Below are 19,965 nucleotides of genomic sequence, written 5' to 3'. Positions count from 1 at the left end.
TAACACTGAGACACTTTATTGGTGATCAAATTCCATCCCTATTCCACAGTGAGATGAAGAGCGTTTCTCTGACCTATAACAACAGCAATGCAATAAATAAAACCAACCCTACAGAACATCAAAGGACTGAATGCTCAGCATCCGTACATAAAAGACATACAAACACTAATACAGTCGTTAGCAATAAATAATCACACTAAATAAATTACATTCTAACAAGTTCTATACAGTGTTTTTTTAAATAGCATCTAATGAAGCAGTCTATTCACACTACTGCTTTCTCAGGTACTCCCCCGGTCTGCTTCATCTTTGACTCGTGCAGCTGGCTGAAGAAGAGATGGAGAGAAATCAAACATCAGTAAATATGTAAACACAGAAATAAGTGATTTATTAAAGTGTAACTATTTAGTAAGAAATCAACCATGCAACAGTTTATGGAAAACTGCTTAAAGGAAGTACACACATATGTTATATTGACAATCATTTATATCAGTAGGTTGTCAGTGCAAAGTAAAATCAAATTTTTAAAGCCACCGTGTCTAGATTTTTTATGTGATTAGAATTACATTGCAAATTATTCTAATGGAATACGTAGAAAAATTAGACATGCCCAATAACATTTGGTGGAAAGGTGGTGTACATATCTGTTGACTACAGTGTCTTTACCACTATGCAAAGTGACACAGAAATCTGTTTTAAAATTCATTGCAATAAAACAAAATTGTATACATATTTTATAAAAAACCTGTAGACTTGATTTATGGTTCAACTTTGGAAAGGTTTCCAGTTTATTTACAACTTGGGCTTTATTTTTCCTTCTATTTTTCATTTTTCTTTCAATAATAACATCGTACACACCAAGTTAAGAGCTGGAATTTGGGACAAAGAGATGCTCAGACAGTTTTAAGCAAATCCCAAGGGCTGCCAAAGCTCACTTGGAAGAGAAAACGAAAGCAAACAGTAAAATTACTACTCAAACCGCCCATTACATACATTGATTTACAGACCAGCTTCCTGGTGAAACTATGGCCTACTGTACTTTACACGGTTGGATTATTAGCAACACCTTGGGTGTGTTCACTTTTGTTTTTACCTCCAAATAAAATGGTTTAAATAATCTGGATAAACTGTTGGCTTGTTCAGAACCTGTCTAACTGTCTAATGGCTCCTTTCTTTTAATTGTCCCGTCTGACTTTGTTGTAGCAATGTCGCTGAGTGCCCATATTGCAACAATTGAAATGATGGCTAACACTACGAAAATAAGACCCAAGTCATAAGAAAATGAAAATTATTCTTTAAATCCATAAATTATTTAAAGCCTGCAAACCAAAAAGCATAGGCAAATGAATTCATAGTCCTGTAGTCTGTGAGTAAGACTGTATAATATGGCACTAATCCCATTTTTGAACCAATGACTTACAGGTTGAAAGATAGAAATCTTCAAATTGAAGTTCTTACAGTTACAGTATGAAGTGAATCTTAACTGTATGTGTGAGCCAGACTCGTTGTTCTTGGGGAGGACACTTAGTGTCACGGAGGCTATGAGGAGAATGTTACACAGCCGCCTTGTTTGTCTCGAGGCTAACACTTCCATGTGTCTAAACACGCGAGGTCTTCATGTCTGTGTGCGTGTGTTGCTGAGTGAGATCCCACCACATGTAAGCTCACATTAAGCTCTTACAGCTAGGTCATCACGTATACAGTCAGTGTGTCAGCCTGCTGTTATTGTTTGGACACACATGTGAATGTTTGCAAATGAGCATGTGGTTTTTCTTTACGCTGGTATGCAGTGCAGAGATGGGACATGCCGAGACACTCTGGATAATCCAGACTAATTCCTCTATCGGGGATTCCTCTTTGCGTGATGCAACTCGCTGTATTCAATAACAACAACAGGCGTGCAGGCTCTCTGTCACTCTCTGAGCCCACTCTTTCCTGTTTGGATTAAGGCTCACGTGAGCAGAGGCCAGACACCGCCCTCTGAGGACTTGAGCAAGACTTCTGGATGAAATACATCACCAAACTATACACCACCGGAAATACTGGCGTGTCTGATTACATGTCTTTCTTACGCCAACATTCGTTGGTTGAAATCTTGCTGAAATAAAAGACTTACTTTTGAATGTTTTAAGCAGACTTGTTGTAAGAGCCATAATGTGAGACAATAAGTCATAAATACAAGGCAAAAATTCACAGTGATTTCTAATTACTGCATGGGCCATGTGTGATGTTTAAAATGTGCAGAAACAATGCATGTTGAACAGCGCCTGAATTGGACCAAAGAGGGTGCCAGTACCCTAATTTAGCACAAACCTTACACATACATAACCCTAATTCTTTTGCTGTTTTTTTATTCTTTTTAATAAGGACATTTTCAGAGCTGTTTTCTTAGTGTTAGACTAGCTATGTGTTTACATGGAGACGCAGTTACACAGGCATTTAGCCTAGCTAGGGTCTGTTTGGGGGGTTCAAAGCATCAAAGCATAGTTACTTTTAGGCAATTATTTCACTCAACTTTTATTGTATACTTCTTTTTAAAAAAACACTGAGGTCCAGACCTTGGGGTCTTCAGTGGTGGGTACGGCCATGCTCACCAGAGGTGGCAGTACTCAATAAGAAGTAAGGGTGCTCATGTGGACAAAAATCAGAAGTGCCGGTACCCAGTACTGGCACATTTCAGGTACTGATGAATGTTGAATGTTTACAGGACAGGACTCGCTTTCAAACAGCAGGGAAACACTAGAAACTATTAGCAGTAAGCTACGATTGGTCATTCGCTGTTCGGGGAAGAAGTCACGCAAACTGTCAGCTGAAGTTTGGGGGTATTGAGATGTTTATGAATGGCGTCAGAATTTAATTGATTTGTTGCAGTATTGAACTCAGTAAGAAGTACAGTGAGTGTGTTTTTGTAAACACAAGTAGGTCAAAACCTCAGTGACACCTACCTCATAGTAACTTGACGCCCTCACACCACAACGTCACCGATGGGTTTCTGTAGCTTCTCCTGCTCCGTCCCAGTTCCCAGGTACGATGCCAGAAAGTTTTTATGTGACCTGTAACTACAAAAGACATTCAACATGAGCATAAAAGCAGAGCATAGTACTTGAGATTATCAGATGATCGCAATAAAGCTATTTTGAAAGGCAAGAGTGTTGAGTCAGTTACATGGCTTTGATCCTGCCTAGACAAATGAAATTCAAGGCGTGTTTTTTGTTGTATTTTGGCAGGAATTTGTGAGGATCACAGCCCATGAAGTGCATGGATTATTAAAATTAATTATTTCTTACTTTCTGGCTGTTTTGATCTGAAATGAAATTGGAGGTAGTTTCGCTCTCGCAGTAATAACACACTTCAGTACTGTGGCTGTAAAGCTTTAATTGCGCTGCTGGCTATTGGACTATTGACTTTGTCCCACATTCCAACAATACCTGTGATGTGGTTACATATTGATAAGGAGTGTCACTGTGCCTGTGACCGTACATTATACATGACTTGTCACACAGTTACAGTAAGTAAAATATTGTAGCTTGTAATAGAGCATGAGTAAGACATACATCCATACTTTTTACTATCAGTCTGCAATAAAAGGAAGAATGAGCTGTAGAGGTCCTTGAGTCCATCTTGTGAAGGTGGTGAGCAATAGGCCTACCTGTAAAGTGTGGGTGTGTTTGGGTGTGTTAATGTGCTTTTTGATGTGTCAGTGTGTTCGAATGCCAAGAAATGTTTCTGGGCAGGATATGTGGATTGCACTTATGTTGAGATCCACGGGGTGTGGATGGTTGCCCTCATGCATATTTGCTTAAAGCTTCAATAATCTGCCTTATGACAGTTTTAGCATAAAGAAGAATAAAAGGGCTTTTATACCAAACCACTGGCATCAGGTCTTTTCTTATTATAGCTCCAACTATTGTGAAAAGTGACACAAAAGAAGACGAGAGGAGCAAATAACCACTACACATTGAACCTTTAGTTAAGTTAAATGTGTTAAATACCCACAGATTCTGTACAAACTGCGCACAGCACCCTCATGCTAATCAACCCCATGGCGTCATGACACTTAAAACAAAAGGGATCCAGCCTATTTTAGAAAATATCTGTCATCTGACATTTTAAAAATAAAATGAGCTAATAAAAGATAAGTAGAGATAGTTTAGATACGTTTTAATTTTATTTTACCAACTGATTCGAGCTTAGAAAAAACCTTTTTAATTTTACATTTTAATCATTCTACAAACAATATTAACTATTGAACTATTGACTTGTCTGATAACCTTTTACTACATTTTGTCAGTTTTGGGGTTCCATATGATTTTCTTTTCAAATTTTTCCCTCTTTATCTCCCAACTTTTTGGAATTGGCAAATTCCCCATACATTACAGTGCTTATGGCTGCCATCTCCCATAGCTTAAGCAGGGTTTAGGCTGCCATTGAGGTACACATGAAGCATCTTTTCAGCTGTCACTGAGGAGTTTTTACCAGTTTTACCACATGATCCCTCAGTGACCTCCCACCCACAAACACTAATGTTCCTTCTGAAGGACTTTAGAGCAGAGTTAAAATCAAAATGTGTGTCTGAGTGTGTCAGTTGCATACTCACTGAGCACAGGTCATGAGCAGGATGGCGGTGCAGCTGATGACTGACAGGACCACAGCAATGATCACTAAAACCGTCTGTACCAACTCAATATTGCTGCTCTGATCTCTGGTTTTCATTGTACCCAGAGTTTGGATCCCACAGCGCTCCCCATCGTAACCCTTCATACATCTGCAGAGTGAAGAGTTAACAGAACAAATGAGGACATGTAACATCAGATATTGACATTGAGTGTTATTTGGATGTTTGAAAGTCAACAAAGTGGACTGATGCTGTACTTACATGCACACTGGCTCCTGCAGGCCCTCTATGTGCTTGCAATAACCATGAATGCAGTAGCTGAGGTGGGTGGAGGTGCAGGGATCCTCTGTGGTGCTGAGAGTCGACGTGTATCCATTGGTGAAGAATGTGTGCTCAGGGTTGAAAGGAGTCGTGCTTTTGCCTTTGTGCTTGTTCCTCTTCTTGCCTTTGCCTCTCTTTTTCTTCCTCTCATCTCTGCTGGGTTGTAACTCTGTAGGAGGTGAAATTTTAAACTGTAAGTTGCAGTTTTAACTGTAAGTTAAACTGTAACTAAGGTTAATGGTTTCATTTTAGTTTTAACTTAAAGAAGTTAGTTAAGTTTTAAAACCTAATTTTACTAATTAGAGAATAGAATTAAGTTTCCATGTGCTCTCTGAACCAGAAATAATCTGTAAAGGGAAGCTTGGCTTGGTGTTTTTGCAAAAAAAAAATTAAAGTCAAGAAGAAAATAGTTTGTGTAGCTTGTCGTACCATGAAGGCTGAAGTTTTCGTTGTCTCCTCCTGAAAGCTCCTCATCTATTTCCAACTCATCATCGTCGCTCAAGGTAGTCAGGAGGCCCTCCCCGGAGGCCGGACCCCCAGTCACCCCAGCTAGTTCACCGGAGAAGGTGGCCTCAGCTCCCTGAGTACCAAAAGCACTGCAGACTACTGTAAAACCCAAAAAACAAATAATGAGGGAGATAACATCAAATCTACATCGAGATTTGAAAATGATAAGTAGTAAGGAGCAATTTGGGTCAAAGTTTATGTCATATGAGACAGTTGAATGTGTTTTTTTATGTCTATGCTCTGGTTATGTCAATGTTCTTTCAAAGCTACAAACAAAAAAAAAAAGGCTACAACTTGTCTTGTAGAAGAGATTAAATGAATCAATTTAAGTCATCTGTTTAAAAAGTAACCATGGTAAATTGAAAATTGATGAAATTACATTTATTTTTCTTCTACAGTCACCAGTAACCTATCGTTGCTAAGATACTTCCCATTGTTCTACTTACAACTGACTTGTTCATTCATCTTATAACATTCAGAGCAATCTGAGCTTCCAAATTAGACTCCTACTGTATTAGCACTGAAACTAGTACAACCAGTCCATGTGCGGAACCACACAGTCCCTGAAGGCATCATTCACACCAGACGAGGATGAATAAGACTCACTCAATTAAGTATTTGAAATATGTTGACCTTTCTCATGCTGCTGTACAATTACTTGAACTGGAAATAATTTGGTCCATAGATAGATTTTGAGAGTCAGAGGCGCTGAACTTCTGACACAAATCATTTTTTCTATATCTTCTGTATCTCCCCTGCCTGACGAGTCCTCACTTGCAGAGACATTTCTTTCTTCCTACGCCCCCTTCTCAGCCCTCATACCGTTTTACATTTCTCTTCTTTCCACTTCATTGACTCATGCTCTCTGCACTTCACATACACACACAGAATATAAGAACAAGTCCAGACTTACCTAAGCACAGGAGACAGGTGAGAACGAGAGGGTTCATATCCCAGGAAGAGAGTGTGGTGTGTATGACAGGCCTGCGCTAAATCTGTGTGTCAGAGTGTGTGCTTGTCCCCTGCTGATAGAGGTTGTGCTTTGCTCTCTTTACCTCCGCTGGGTGTAGCTTTTATAGACCAACGCCTGCCTCTCAAGACAAGGGTGTGTGTGTGTGTGTGTGACTGTGTGTGTGTGTGTGTGTGTGTGTGTGTGTGTGTGCACGATTAAACACATACTCACACAGTTATATCCCAGAAGCAGCAACACATGTTCATGTATTAAAGGTGTGTGTGTGTGCGTCTGTATGTGGGGGTGTGTGTCTAATGATTCATCTGCCCCGGGCTACACATTTTGCACCTTGTGTTCTCATACATCCCCTTTAAAAGACACAAATGTTGGTTCCTGCTTCTTTAACTGTTATTGCTTCCTTATGTCTCCCTCTATGGTCACGAATAAGAGGATAATTACAACGTCAGTCTGTAGTCACACACACACACACACACACACACACACACGGTTATTACACTGTTACCAGGTGAAAAGCTAGTACCTCCAAATGTCAACTTTTTAGAAAAGTTTTATTCTGGTATTTTATTTGGGGATTTTTCAAAGTGTTATGGGCACTTGGCAACAATGATACACACACACACTGTGTTTGTAATAACCTGCAACCAGGCAGGAAACACCTCTGAACTTCACTCAAGGTACAAAGATGGTCAATAGAAAATGGCATTACAATGATGGCAATAATAAAAAAAATCATAAAATAAGATTGATAATTGGTATCATGTACAGATATGGGCAAATGGTGATAAGTAGGTCCAAAAATAGTAATATCAAGCCGTGAACAAAGTGATTAGCATATTCACCACTGAAGTTTGCTTTTTTTTTTGCGGAGAGATTATTTATTTTATTTATTTTTTGAGAAATAATGTTTAATTGTCAGCAGGCAGAATAGCTTAAGCTGTCACTGGTTAAAACATAACAAATCTGTTATCTTGTTTAGATATTCCAAGTATGTTCTGCTTTGTTCAACAGGGTGTCTTCCTGTGTATGAATTGGTGTGTGTGTGTGTGTGTGTGTGTGTGTGTGTGTGGTTTGATTAAATGATGCCAACTACTATTTCAGTACATTGTAACCATGAGGAGACCTTAAGGCTTGGGTGGGGATGCTGCACGGAAGGGTGTGTTGATAATTTTGTTGTGTCTGCAGACAGAGGCCATCATTCGTGCTCATGGAATCCAATGGAAACCTGCTAGGAATGCTGGGAAATTCTCCATCTCATTCCTCGGCCTGAACAACAACGACCAGAAGCTCTGACTGGTTTTGTTTATAATGGAATTAAATTGTTTGGATTATCTGTAATGGCATTGGGGATATGTGATATGAATGTGTGGAAAGTCTGACACAAGCCTAGAGAGAAGCACCTCATAACAGCCGCCCACTGTAAACACACTGCTATGTAGCTAACGGCACGAAGGATGAAAACTTTATGACACAAATACAACAGTATCTATTTGGATAAAACTTTGAATCATGCTTTTTTTACAAAACAGTAACAAGCTCAGTCATAGTTATACCGCCATTCCTCTGGACAAGGGATTATGTGAAGCACAACCGAAGACTTAAATGCCAGATTTAAATGTGCATAAACACCTGCAAATACAGAACAACTGTATGTGGCTGGTTAATAAGACTGTGCTGTACACAATGGAGCCATGAGATAAGTGCTGTATTTATTTATGGTTTGTACTGGTTGATTGTTGGGACTTAAGTTTGGCTACTTTTCAATTGATTGTAGTCAAGGAGTGAGGGGGCTGCTCTATTTTATCCTGAAGAAGGCAGTTTGTGTTGAAATTCATCAGTTAGTGTTATGAATGTTCGGCTTTCCCAATCTTTTATTGAGCTGAATGCTAATATCAAAATGCTACAATGCTGAGCATGTTTAGCAGGTTCACCACCTTAGTTTAGTGTATAAACATGCTAAAAATGTCCCATCGGAGTGAAAGCCTATTTGTCCAACAGCCCGCTATCCCCAAAACAAAAGGCCATTACTCTGAAAATACACACTCCCCCAGCAGTCGCACCTGGTCGTTGCATATTTAATAAAGCTGACTTGACTGCACAACAGGATACCGTGTCAATGTCAAGTCTTGCCTTGCCTAGGTGTGAAAAGTACAGTGTCATATTTTCACTGTTATTTTTGTTAGCCAAGTTAGCAGCATGGTTAAAGGGATGGTAATGTAGGTGTGGACCAGTGTGTTAGACCAATGTGTGTATTTTCAGATCAATGGTTCTTCAAAGCAATGGCCTTTTGTTTCCGGGATAACGGGCTGTCAGACAAATGTGGTTCAGGATCAGTGGGAGACTTTTCAGAGTATTGAAGTTCCAATATTGGGCCATCGGAACAATGGGCAGTCCACTCCTTCAAAACCGTACATGTCGACATCATTATGAGGCTGGAGGATCAAAGTCATAAGGATTCTCCTTCTGGGAACCATGAATGTCTCTACAGAATTGTGTGCCAATTCATGTTGTTGCATGTTGAGCTATTTCACTGGATAAGTGGAAACCTTGACCTGCTGGTGGCGCTAAAGGAAGTGTCACAGGATCACAAAAACCTTTAGGATTTATCCTCTGGGGATCATAAATGTCTGTACAAAAATGCATAGTAATCCATCCAGTGGCTGTGGAGATATTTGGGATTGGCCGCCCGACCAACGTTCCTACGTTACCATCCCTAGGGCTACACTGCTAGCGTGGCTAACAACAATAACAGTGAAAATAAAACATGAATCAACCTTGAAAACAAATGTGTACATGGTACACGTGGACATTTTTGTTTTGTTAAAGAACACGCAAGGATGCAGCTTAATGGGGCTTCCACCAACCACATTACTCACTGCATGAGCAACCTACTATTACTTATGCAATAATTAGCTAATAACAGCTACAAAGAATGAGCACAGTGTGGACATTAGACAAGCATTTCCTGAATTTTGTTGTCAATGTTTATCCACAGGTTTTATATTTAGAACAAAACACGGAAAGGGTGTGTTTGTGGGTCCTTGTGTGTGTGAGTGCATTCTTATGGGTTTTTAAGTATGTCCTAAACAGAGCAGCGTCTGCAGGTGAGTTAATGTTTATGTGTGATCATTGCTGTTCATTAGCACACAGAACATATAAAGATGCTTCAGTAAGGTGTTAAAAAGGGCTCATTGACTCTGGTTGAAGCACTAATGAGGGTGCAGAAAGTTAAAAGGTGTTACTGGTTAACTTCAAACTGCACACAGTAGGTCAGACATTGAATGCACAAACATTCTTTTTCGTAAATCATTGAAGTTAAACTGGTTTCATAAATCTTAACAATAAACAAGTAAGTGAGTAATTTGTTAATGCAGTTCTTAGTAGAGTTTCATTAGAAGGACCAAGGCACCTGCCATGGTTTTTGTTTTTTGCAGGACGTTTCTGTGGAACTCTTTCATGCGAAAGTGGAAGTGCACACAAACAAAAATACAACCATAAAATACAGACGATACTTGTAATGAAACTAAGGGTCAGCAAATTCTGCTATCTGATAAGTAGCCTCATAGTAGATAATCATTAATTATTTTTCCAGATTCTGAAATCATATAAAAAGTGTGAGGGGCAGTTTCATGTATCATGTAATCTAAAATATAGATTACTGTAATAGGTGCTGTAACCAGCATGTGTCTTATTCAAAAGGTAACAGGTTAGTTAGTGAATCACTCCTAATAAAATGATTGCTCCCTTTGTTTTTACCCAGTGGTAGACCTACATGTTTAACTTGTCACAGAAGGAAAAACACAAGTGTAGTTAGTAACATTAATGATGACTCACATCTATTAGGTGTCAGTGTGCCAGCATGCACAGCACCAGAGTTAATTTAGTTAATTGCACCTGTCATACCTTTGTGAAAAAGGTCTTAAGAAGCATTTAGGATAGATTAAGCTACATATAGTGTTTCAAAATAATTGCACTAAATAAAGGAAATACAGTTTAGGACAATATGTACTGTAATTTACAGTTGGAATGATCTTATATCAAATTATTCACTGTTACTTCCTGTATAATGTAAAGTTACATTTTGACAGTATTATTGTGACAATATCTGTGAACATGCATTTGGTACAGTTTCAAAGGAACATTAACACTTGTGCCCATCGAGCTGAAAGTCAGTATTTAAATGAAGTGAGTACTGTAAATCCAAAATGTTTTGGCTTTAATTAATATTTTATAAAACATTTTTCTGGTACATGTAAATTTACAGTAATACTGCCATTGTAAAAATAAAAATAAAAAAAGTTAGTCATTGTACAGCATTTGGTTAACATTGAAATGTGAAAACTAAAAAGACTTGAATGTGAAGAATGTAAAGACTCAACTGTACCCTTCAGACAACAATGTCATATTAAAACCAAAGTCAATGAAACAGAAAAATAAATCTACACAGGAGTAAAAAAATAAAATCAACAATCCAATGTATACATTAATACTTTATAATAAATTATCAAAATGAGAATACTTTCTGACTAAACAAGTTTAGAATAAAACCCAGAATTGTAACACTCAGTGGCCAGTTTAAGTAATAATGGCAATAATGGCTATTTTTAATATTAATCAAAGGGCAAAATATATATAAATTAATACAAATAATAAGATATAAATAAAAAAACTATCCAACAGTGTAGAACTATAGGAAGTAAGGCAGAAGACAGTAGGCAGCTAGATGTTTAAGTTAATAAGTTTTATTCTTTAATTAAAAAGATGTGACGATATGCAACCCTTATTGGACCCGAAGCACATGATTAGGCCTACATTTCTAAACGCATGGATCGCCACAAAGAGTTAGAAATGTTTGACAACCCTTTTTGTGTAATCTTATCCTTAATATTTGTTTAGACTCTCACATTTCTCCATGGATTTTCCATGACCCACCATCATTGTGGGTGGTGTCACCCACAGAAACTGTCTTTGTGTGTCATACCATTCATCTTTTCAAACACAAGGGTAGCAGGTGCTGAAACACTAGAACCAGTACAACTGGAAACAACAACCGCACCGCACACAATGCTGTTTCTTTTTGAACATTTTAATCTCTTTGTGCTGATCTGCCTGCTTGATAAAGTGATCCAAAGCCGCGTGACGTAGAACACTGCGAGTAGGAACAATCCAGCCACCGAGCGTAAGCTTGCCAGTTATGCTGAAATTGTCATTTAGAAAATTGGGAAAATCCTGGTTTGCCTTTTCCAGTGGTGGATGCAGTGGATGCGTTGGGCTCTCTAAGTGGACTGGACTCTGTAACCCTGCTGCTTTTGCTGACGTGGGAATTTGTTTTTCTTATACCTGTAAAAATACACAGAATATAATTTCATTAATTTAAACAGGCACTAAGCAAATCACTTTGCATTCTACAATCTTTAACAACCAGGTTTAAATGACCCAAGAAATGGTTTTAAGATCATTGTCTGTGGTTTGACATGTCTCTGCATGAGAACAGGATGTTGGGGCAAACTTTACGTCATTTCAAATACAAGGTACATCTGTAGGTTTTACATGACGAAAGGTGTCTGAGTCACCCTCAAAATCTAAGCTCACACTTTATTTGGCTGAATTTGCACACAACCGAGCACAAAATGCATTAGCAAAAATAGAAAGAGTTTCAATGTAAATGGATTTAAGAAAATTGGGTTTTTTGACTTAGCTTATAATAAAAGTACGTAACATGAAGGCATTTTTAATTTAACTAGTTGAAAACAAACTTCTTTTCATAGCACTTGAAAATGGATATTTTGGACAAACAGTAGAGTCAATAACGGAAACTAAGCTAGTGTCCCACATTGGGAAAAGGCTAATGGATTATTATTACCTGTGCATTAACATATAAGCAGTATTTGAATGTTAGCTGGTCAAGGTGGAGTCGATTTGAACTACTTTATATGTGATCTGATCTGAAATTAAGTCATCTGATATGATATGATCCGATATGATCAACAATCCAATATACTAAACTATTACTATTACTATTACTATAACTACTAAAGTCTATTTTTCTTAAAATAAGAGAAGAACATCAACCTGTTTCCAACAGAAATCAATTTGTTTCAAGATTTTTTTAGAAACATGAGAAAACCATAAAGGTCTACACCAGCAATCAATTAAATGTAGCGCAGTGAAAAGTACTACAGTTACCTCTAAAATGTGGTGGAGTAGAAGTATAAAGTAATAATGTAAAATGGAAATATATAATGGAAGTACAAGTACCTTAAAATTGTACTTAAACCTGCAATAACGGATATTCTGGCCACTTGGGAGCAGCAGGAACAAATTGTGAAATCCTGAACCAGTGTGTCATTTAGTGGCATCTAATGGTAAAGTTGCAGATTACAACCATTTGAATATGACTGCCTTCCAAGCCTGTAGGAGGAACTATGGTGGTCACACAACTAGCAAAAACGCTAACAGCCCTATCTAGAGCCAGTGTTTGGTTTGTCCGCTCTGGGCTACTGTAGAAACATGGTGGCTCAACATGGCAACCTCCTGGAAGAGGACCCGTTCGCTCTGTTGATAAAAATGGCTCATTCTAAAGGTAACGAAAACATAAAGATTCTTATTTTAAGGTGATTATACACTAATGAAAACATACCTATGAATATTATATTCCATTCCTGCCAATAGATTTTCCTAAATGTTATACACTGGACCTTTAAGTTGATATGATGAACTTTTTAGCAAAAAAAAAAGATGCTCTTTCTTCAGCAGGTACAGAGAAACATTATCATTCACTTGAAGTCGTGTTTGTGTCCATAAAAGCTTTATCCTGGTTTCTGATTGTTTTCTGACATTAAAGGACAATGTGGAGACAGCAGACGGAGTCAAAGGTGGCAACAAAGCTACAAATGTAATATAATGTTTTCACGTTAAAAAAAAGTAAGTTGGCATACTGTCCCAGAATTCCCAGCTATATCCCTGAAATACAGGTATTCATTACAGCAAGCAACATCATTATCAGTGTTTACCTTTCATATATTAAACTCTAAGAAATAGTAAAGTCACTCTAAAAGTCATTACTATCACAAACACACCCACACCACACACACACACACACACACACACACACACACACACACACACACACACACACACACATTCATTCACAGACTAAAGCCTTACCATTTGCAGCAGAAGTACAGAGCTCCAGCCAGACCTATAATCAGCAGACTCACACAGAAAACGGTGAGAATTATCTGCTCTTCTGCCATTGGCTGAATGACAAGGTCCACGTTGCTACACCTGGGGCCGTAGAAGCCCCTCTCACACCTGCAGCACAAAGAGACGAGTCACACGTGATCACACCTGATGATTAAAAGCAGCAGACACACACTCACTCTCTCACACACACACACACACACAGGATCATACTTGCAGTGAGGTTCGTTGATGTCCACCAGCAGCATGCACTGGCCATTGTTCAGGCAGAAGTTGTCAAACGTGCTTTCGCACTTATGTATCGACCGCTTCACCACATGATGGCGCTCTTCCCCCTGCCCTGAAACACCGAGAACAAGGCAGCTGTTGGAAACCTTTTCACAGGAAACTTTTAGGAAGCATTTTCAGTAAGCTGGCACTCTGCTGGCCCTCTCAGACGAATAAACATTTGTTCAACATACAGGTTTGTGTTCACACATTCTCACATATACTGATAAGCTCCAAACCTGAGTATGGAGTTACCGTAGACAGTTTTTTATTACATAATAAAGATAAAGATAATAATTTGTAAGTTGAAAAATGACTCAAACTATTATCTGTTATCAAAATAGCTGCCTAATTTTCATCAAAGTATCAGCAAATTGCTTCAACTCTACAGCACTTTACCCTCATAGCCATTTTTTCATTTCAAATCTAGTGTTTTAGTTACAACAATAAAACAACAAAAGTATGTTTGGATGTCCAACTACTTAAGAACTGCACTACATCTGTGATCTACAGGCGCAGCCTTCACACAGAATTGAAAAAGCTCCTTAAATGCCTCTTTTACTACTGCAGAGTTCATCACTGTCACAACACACACTTCTTTCTTTCTTCCTTCTTTCTGATATTATCTACAGTTATCAAGAGTATATCTCTTATGAGATTTCTCCCAGTGTTCAAATGCATTACATTAGTTGCAATTAGAGAATTAGAGAAATCCCTGCACACTTATTATACTTGACTAATACAGTGATTTGTTATCGAATAAAAGTGCAGTTGTCTGGGTTAGTACCTGCAGATAGAGAGGCGCTGGATGTGACACTCCTGGTGAGTACATACGGCCAGAGCAGCATGACACCTGTTGGACAGAGAATATTTGTGTCATTAATTACACTTGATATAAGGTTAGCAGCAGGTTTAATATATCTATGAGTTGTGATCAGTTTAAAAGTGATTCTTCTTCTCAAATTGTTCAATTTGAATCATTTTAGGGGGGCTGAAAAGGTAATACAATCTATATCTATCTATAATATTTCACCAGGATAATTTAATTATTAGAGAAAGTTTTTTTAATCATCTCCAATCCTGTTAATTATCTTGACCCCATGCTGTTGAATCACTATCATAAAAAACAATCACTTAATCACTAAGTGTTTTCCCATATGAAACGCCTAGTTTAATTAGTTTTTACAGAAGACCTGCAAACACAACACTTTACAGGTGCGTCATTTTACATGACAAGGTCGATTTTCTTTTTACAACAATCCTCAACATGTTTAAAAAATGAATGTGCTTTGAATTTGCATTTGTAACGTGTTTTTGTGTGTGTGCAAGGAGATTTATCCGTGTTTGTTGAGCGTGTTTAGATAAGACACCGCACAAGCATTAAGGAAAATTTCGGTATGATGAAATAAAGCATTTTTGGCAAGAAACGTCAGATTTGAAGCCGGTTTATTTGTGTAAACTGTGCCAAGTGGAATATGTTGTAGCGTGTGGCTTGTGTTGCCTAGCCCACATGCCTGTACCAGCCTGCACTACTTTACAATGCAGACGCCCACATTCCTGCAGGCAGGACAGAAAAACACATGAACCTCGGTGCAAGATGTGTCTGGTTATGACTGGTCATAAATCTGGTTATACTTGCTATAAAAACCATCACACTGTCTCTCCAGGTTTCTGTTCCTGTCTGTTGTTATGGCTGCAGAGATATTTTCCTCTGTTTTCTGTGAGACGACTCTAGGTTGGTTGTTGGGTGTTTCTGACGTGGCTGATTGGTGTAAAGTACACTTCGAGCTGGAAGTGATGACAAAGCAACTTTTTCTTTATTACTAATTAATCACTGTTCAATTAGCCTATTTATACCATTAGTCACTGATTCACTCTCGCTGTGGCTTGTCAAGAGCCAATATGATCCAGGTACTCATCTTACCTCGTTGCATGAATTCGGATGAAAATTACACAAATATTTTACCAACGGTTTGAAAAATCACATGGAAATGTGACTCTTTGACTTTAAATATGCAGCACGTATATAGTTAATACAAATGTTTAGTGTCCAGGGTAAAGGTGAGCTGGGCCACAACAAGCTTACTTTACATGACCCACATAACCGAGAGCAGCAGAAGTAAGGAAGGTTATGAATGCCTCAACTCCTATCACGATGAATAACTGGTTAATAAGAAAAACTGTGTGCCTACAGAGCCAAAATAAACAAAATAAAAGAGAGCAATAAAAGACTCTGAATAAACTCTGAAGTGGTTTATTCTAGGAGTTAGGAAAAATGGAGAAAGCAAAACAATCCTAATGAAGTATTATCACAGTGCTCCTACGAAGACATGCAGTTTGTGGTGCTCACAGTGTTGGAAAGTAACTAGTACATGTACTTATGTACTGCACTTAAAGGACCAGTGTGTAGGATTCAGTGGCATATAGCGGTGATGTTGCAGATTGCAGCTAACTGAACACTGCTCGCGTCTGTATTTGACGACCTGGGAATAATGTGTGAGAGGAACTATGGTGGTCGTGAAACTAGCAAAAACGTGAGCATCCCTATCTAAAGCCAGTGTTGTGTTTGTCCGTTCTGGGCTACTGTAGAAACTTGGGAGGTTCATCATGGCGACCCGCAGCATCTGTAGATAAAAACGACTCATAAGATAACAAAAACGACTCTCCTAAATGATCTCCACACTGGACCTTTAAGTACAATTTTACTACACTTTGGATGTGCTTGTACTTCATTTGAGTATTTTTCACATTTATGTTACCCCTGGTGTTGCTGGTTATTTTGCAGATTATTATTTTGGCTTGTGAGCCCTAAAGAATAAGTTGTGTTTGGTTGTCACCTTTCAACAATGCTTCAGCAACAATCTGATAACATATCTAACATCATATCAGTCATAGGGGCCATCTTTCTGCAGAACAAGTATTTTTATTTAGCTGATAATACATCTTGTACAGATTTTAAATGCAGATCTGAGTACTTCCTCCACTACTGGGTACTCATCAGTTTATATAAGCTAGAATATATTGTTTACCTATTAAGTTTGTTGTATGACTTCTCATAGATAAGAAAGAACCTGAACAACAAGCAAATGACAGATGAAATCAGACCGCATGAGCTGACAAATAATAAATCTTCCATTCATGGTTTAATTGCCAACATCCCTCAGCATCCCTTAGGCTCAGAGCTCAGAATGTGCGTCAAACACAAGTATGTGGTAAAGTACTTCATCTGACTCCAAAAACTCCACTGCGGTTGATTTCTGAAATGAACTGAAGCAATCCCATATCAGCTACTCATAAACTAAAATGTGCCTCAGGTTCAACAGTAAAGCGGCACATTTTTGATATTGGTTCTGATCCAAGTGAGTTCATAAATACTGCTGCAACAACTCTGTCTCCTAAATGTAAGGGTATGTATTAGAATTATTAGTAGTTTCATGCTTTCTGTTCAGACAAAGGATATTTTCATCAAACATTAGCTGCATTTTACAGTGGTGGAAGAAGTACTGAGATATTTTGTCAACATAAAAATACTCCAATACAAATAAAAGTCGTCCTCATAAATATTATCTGCACTTTGTACTAAAAGTTTCGAAAGTAAAAATACTCATTAGACAGCAGGATAAACCCTGTTAGAGTGTGGATAAGTGGATTATAAATTATTAGCAGTCTATTATTATTATTTAGCATTTCCATATAACTGGTTGTATTTTACATACCGTTGAGGATTTTAATATATAACAGTACATCAAGTTTTCTCAGCTGACTGTATGTTCTGTAGGCTAGATCTTAATCCTCAAAGGAACTAGTAGCCTAACTGATGTCAATAACATGTAGTGGAGTAAAAATCTAAAATAACGTGATGGAATTATTCAGTGAAAGTAGTGGACTGTACCTCTGACCAGGGTGTGAACTACAGGGCAGCCAGAGGGGGCTTGGCTCCTCTTAATAATTGTCTACACCTTCATCCCCTTGCCTTGGACCAAGGATCTAATTCACTTTAATAAAGACATCAGCATGCATGCTACTCTTGCCATCACCATCGAGGCAAAGCGGCGCAATGTCATAAACTGTCACTTCACTCAAGATCATCATCATCATTCATTTCTCTGTTTTGTAGTCAGAGTTAAAGTCACTGTCAGTTCTTCCTGTGCACTTCACCCCCCCAACACACACACACACACACACACACACACACACACACAGCAAAAAAAGTGAGCCATATAGATTTAGGCTACATATGTAAATACAGTGGAGTAAAACACTTCCTAATGTAAAATATGGCGTCGCACAAAATAGAAATACTCTAATGTAGTCAAGGTAACTAAGTACATTTGAGTACTGTCAAGTATTGTACAATTTTTAGGGTAAGTCGCATTAAATGTAAATACTCAAGTAACGTTGTAGACTACCAGGGCGTCAAAGCTGCACTTAAGTAGACCTAAGCTAATTGCTAAATGAAGCAACCTCGTTCCTTTGTAGTGTAGTCCAGCAGCTGTGAGCGGCTGTAATGCCCTTTACTCATCCGTCCCCAAGTTGAGCTGATGTTTGCGTTTACAGTGATAACCTAAACTCACCTGAACCCCCTCATTAACTCCTCAAATCACAACAATGCCAAACAAATGTGTCAACCTGACTTCTTCAAGTATATATATTCAAATAAATAAATCCAAAAAATGAAGTTTACCGATAAGCGAGAGGAGGGCTGAAGCTTTGCTGTTCCCCATTTCAGAGCGGACAGGGCGGAGGCGGGAGGCTCGGTGGGCGCAGGTCGGAACCGGTCTGCACTGAAGACGCTTCCGATTATCAAAATACCTATTAAGGGGGCAGGCGATGAGCACTGGCCGGAAGACACTGGAAACCAATGGGCTCTGTTCTACTGTCTGGGTGTGGTGGCGGATTCCTTTAATTTAGACAATTTTACACTTCAAAGGTTCAAATAAAGAGACAGACCCTGCAGGCACCGCCCCAAAAAAAAGAAAACAGGAAAGGTGGAGCTGCTTCTGTCACTGTCTGTCTTTTTATTACTGATTGAAATTCAGATGGAAGACCAGCTTTTACTATGACAGATAGAAAGTGGGTGGAAGAAGTATTCAGATCCTTTGGGCTACTTAAGAAAAAGTACTAATATCACAATGTAAAAATACTCCATTACAAGTAAAAGTCCTTCATTCAAACTCCTACTAAAGAAAAAGTACTAATATCACAATGTAAAAATACTCCATTACAAGTAAAAGTCCTTCATTCAAACTCCTACTAAAGAAAAAGTACTAATATCACAATGTAAAAATACTCCATTACAAGTAAAAGTCCTTCATTCAAACTCCTACTAAAGAAAAAGTACTAATATCACAATGTAAAAATACTCCATTACAAGTAAAAGTCCTTCATTCAAACTCCTACTAAAGAAAAAGTACTAATATCACAATGTAAAAATACTCCATTACAAGTAAAAGTCCTTCATTCAAACTCCTACTTAAGAAAAAGTACTAATATCACAATGTAAAAATACTCCATTACAAGTAAAAGTCCTTCATTCAAACTCCTAGAAAAAGCACAGAAGTATTATCAGGAAAAATACTGTAAAGTGTCAAAAAGTAAAAGTAGTTACTGTATTGTGGATGTGTGCTATTTTATATTATATTAAATGGTTGATATTACTTTTGCAAAACATGTAAGAAGCATTTTACTGTTGTAGCTGGTTAAAGTGGAGCTAGTTCTAACAACTTCACATGCCGCCGGGTAGTTAATAACAACCTGTAACAGTTCATTACATTTTACAAGCATGTTTTGTTTGAAAAATCTTAATCTATAAAAATAAGTCGTAAAAATAGCTGGAAAATAATTGTAGAGCAGCGAAAAGTACAATAATTTTACTGCAATGTAGTGGATCGAGTAGCATAGAAAGGAAACACTCAAGTAAAGTTTGAAACTATAAGTAACTATTGAGTAAACAAACGTAGTTTCTTTCCACTGCTAATAGATGTGGATTCAATTTTTTTAAAAATCTGATATTCCCTTAGGGACACTGACCTTCACAAATATAAAGACTTGAAATGATAAGGAACGGCTGCCCAAAGTGGGG

At 38.1% G+C, this 19,965-nt stretch overlaps 2 protein-coding genes across 2 annotated transcripts; both read right to left on the bottom strand.

The window, feature by feature from the left end:
- Positions 1-6,505, bottom strand: areg (amphiregulin). Its single transcript, XM_051423364.1, has 6 exons — positions 6,357-6,505; positions 5,366-5,542; positions 4,877-5,105; positions 4,598-4,765; positions 2,946-3,059; positions 1-326 (listed from the first exon to the last, which is right to left on the bottom strand). Exons 1-5 carry the CDS (start codon positions 6,391-6,393, stop codon positions 2,966-2,968), a joined length of 705 nt encoding a protein of 234 aa, XP_051279324.1. The 5' UTR covers positions 6,394-6,505; the 3' UTR covers positions 1-326; positions 2,946-2,965.
- Positions 6,506-10,612: 4,107 nt separating this feature from the next.
- Positions 10,613-18,804, bottom strand: LOC127376397 (proepiregulin). The gene is made up of 5 exons (XM_051423275.1): positions 18,568-18,804; positions 14,671-14,736; positions 13,830-13,956; positions 13,581-13,727; positions 10,613-11,753 (listed from the first exon to the last, which is right to left on the bottom strand). The coding sequence occupies exons 1-5, from the start codon at positions 18,605-18,607 to the stop codon at positions 11,690-11,692; spliced, it is 444 nt and encodes a 147-aa protein (XP_051279235.1). The 5' UTR covers positions 18,608-18,804; the 3' UTR covers positions 10,613-11,689.
- Positions 18,805-19,965: the final 1,161 nt, after the last annotated feature.

This window comes from Dicentrarchus labrax, unplaced genomic scaffold, assembly GCF_905237075.1.
Source record: "Dicentrarchus labrax unplaced genomic scaffold, dlabrax2021, whole genome shotgun sequence".
Lineage (NCBI taxonomy): Eukaryota > Metazoa > Chordata > Actinopteri > Moronidae > Dicentrarchus > Dicentrarchus labrax.
Note: the sequence above shows the minus strand (reverse complement) of the source record. Positions and strands in the feature narration are given on the sequence as shown.